The sequence below is a fragment of the Perkinsus marinus genome (assembly GCF_000006405.1).
Source record: "Perkinsus marinus ATCC 50983 genomic scaffold scf_1104296939938, whole genome shotgun sequence".
Classification (NCBI taxonomy): Eukaryota; Perkinsozoa; order Perkinsida; family Perkinsidae; genus Perkinsus; species Perkinsus marinus.
Genome location: NW_003212992.1, coordinates 1 through 1,323, shown reverse-complemented (window position 1 = coordinate 1,323; position 1,323 = coordinate 1). Strand labels below are relative to the sequence as shown.

Sequence of the window (1,323 nt, the reverse complement as noted above, 5' to 3'; positions counted from 1 at the left end):
TCCTGTCACACAGAATTAACAATGATATCCTCAATTCAATGATATGCGTGTTTAACCTCCTGTTCGAGTGGTACCTCAGATGCATTCCTATTTTCCAACACTTCCTCACACACCCATTTAGAACTTCACTGTCAACCCAAAACCTCACTATCCCGGAGCGGCATGAAACAAAAATGACCCTGCCTCGGATCGAACAGCGGCCTCACTTGTAAACCGTATGAGCGCTACGTAAAACTCTCCTCGTCGCCGTAAAAGAGTCACCAAATTTCTCAATGCCTTCTTTCTTGAGTGCTATCTGAAATAGTGTGCTATATCTGATAAACCTTCGGTATCACATCCTCAGTATCGTTCACTCTGTGAGATCCCCGACTAACCTCCCTCACTACCCCAGGTCCGCTAGAGTACGCATCTAGATCTTCCACACTGTCAACTACATATCTCGCAACCAACTTACGGGCATCCTCAACATCCGTAAAGACCTGGCGAATCCGTCACTGCGCCACGAAATTATAGTAACCGCCTATTTCATGACGTGCACTAGAACTATCGTACCTCAGCCGAAGAGAATCCTTCATTCTTAACTACTTCCGCGACATGGCCTTGATTGACCAGCCATCCGAAGAATCTTTCAGCTGTCTCCTTGTCTCGGCATTTTACATTGACCTCATACACAACCTGAAAGTATCTCATTAGTTCCAACTTCCAGCTCAGATCACCACCACCACCTGCGTTCCACCTGGACAACATCCAACCCATCGTTGAGCTATATTGTTGAATCTTCCGCGTGCGAGAATTAAGATACGTGGGCGAACAAGCAACATCAAAAAGATGGCTCACTGAAAGTATACCAAATCTAATTTACCACTTACGACACTTCACAAATTCACTTCAGTACTCAACATGGAATAGAACCCTCTGATCGAGAATAACAACCACCTGTAATCACCTCTTTGATGCCTGTTGCCGCATGAGTATAGCAGAGTTCCGTCACTCGCCACGAAATTAACTCCGATTATCCCCCCTGAATTTAATCTCCAACACGAGTCGAAGTTATCGAGAAGGATAGAAACGTAAGTGGCGATGTGCTTTGGACATCCCAGAAGCTCGGATAGTATTCAACAACATAGTCGTTAATGATACATTTTCATACATATATTCAGTGATTATGAGGATTCTCGATAGAAGCCTCGGATGGTGGTATTGCCTCATCTGACGACTGTTTCCTGATGCTATCAGACGAGTTAGGTGGTGGAGTCGTGCTAGGCAAGCGACTGATAGGAGTAACGAACCCCGTCCGAGCCAAGTGTAGACGATGATGAAGAC

At 45.4% G+C, this 1,323-nt stretch overlaps 1 protein-coding gene across 1 annotated transcript; it reads right to left on the bottom strand.

The window, feature by feature from the left end:
• Positions 1–154: 154 nt before the first annotated feature.
• Positions 155–832, bottom strand: Pmar_PMAR025263 (conserved hypothetical protein; the record flags this gene model as incomplete). The annotated part of the gene is made up of 4 exons (XM_002782192.1): positions 155–295; positions 387–479; positions 553–675; positions 726–832. Coding segments are annotated over 4 exons (414 nt in total), but the record flags the coding sequence as incomplete, so codon positions are not given.
• Between the last annotated feature and the right edge of the window lie 491 nt (positions 833–1,323).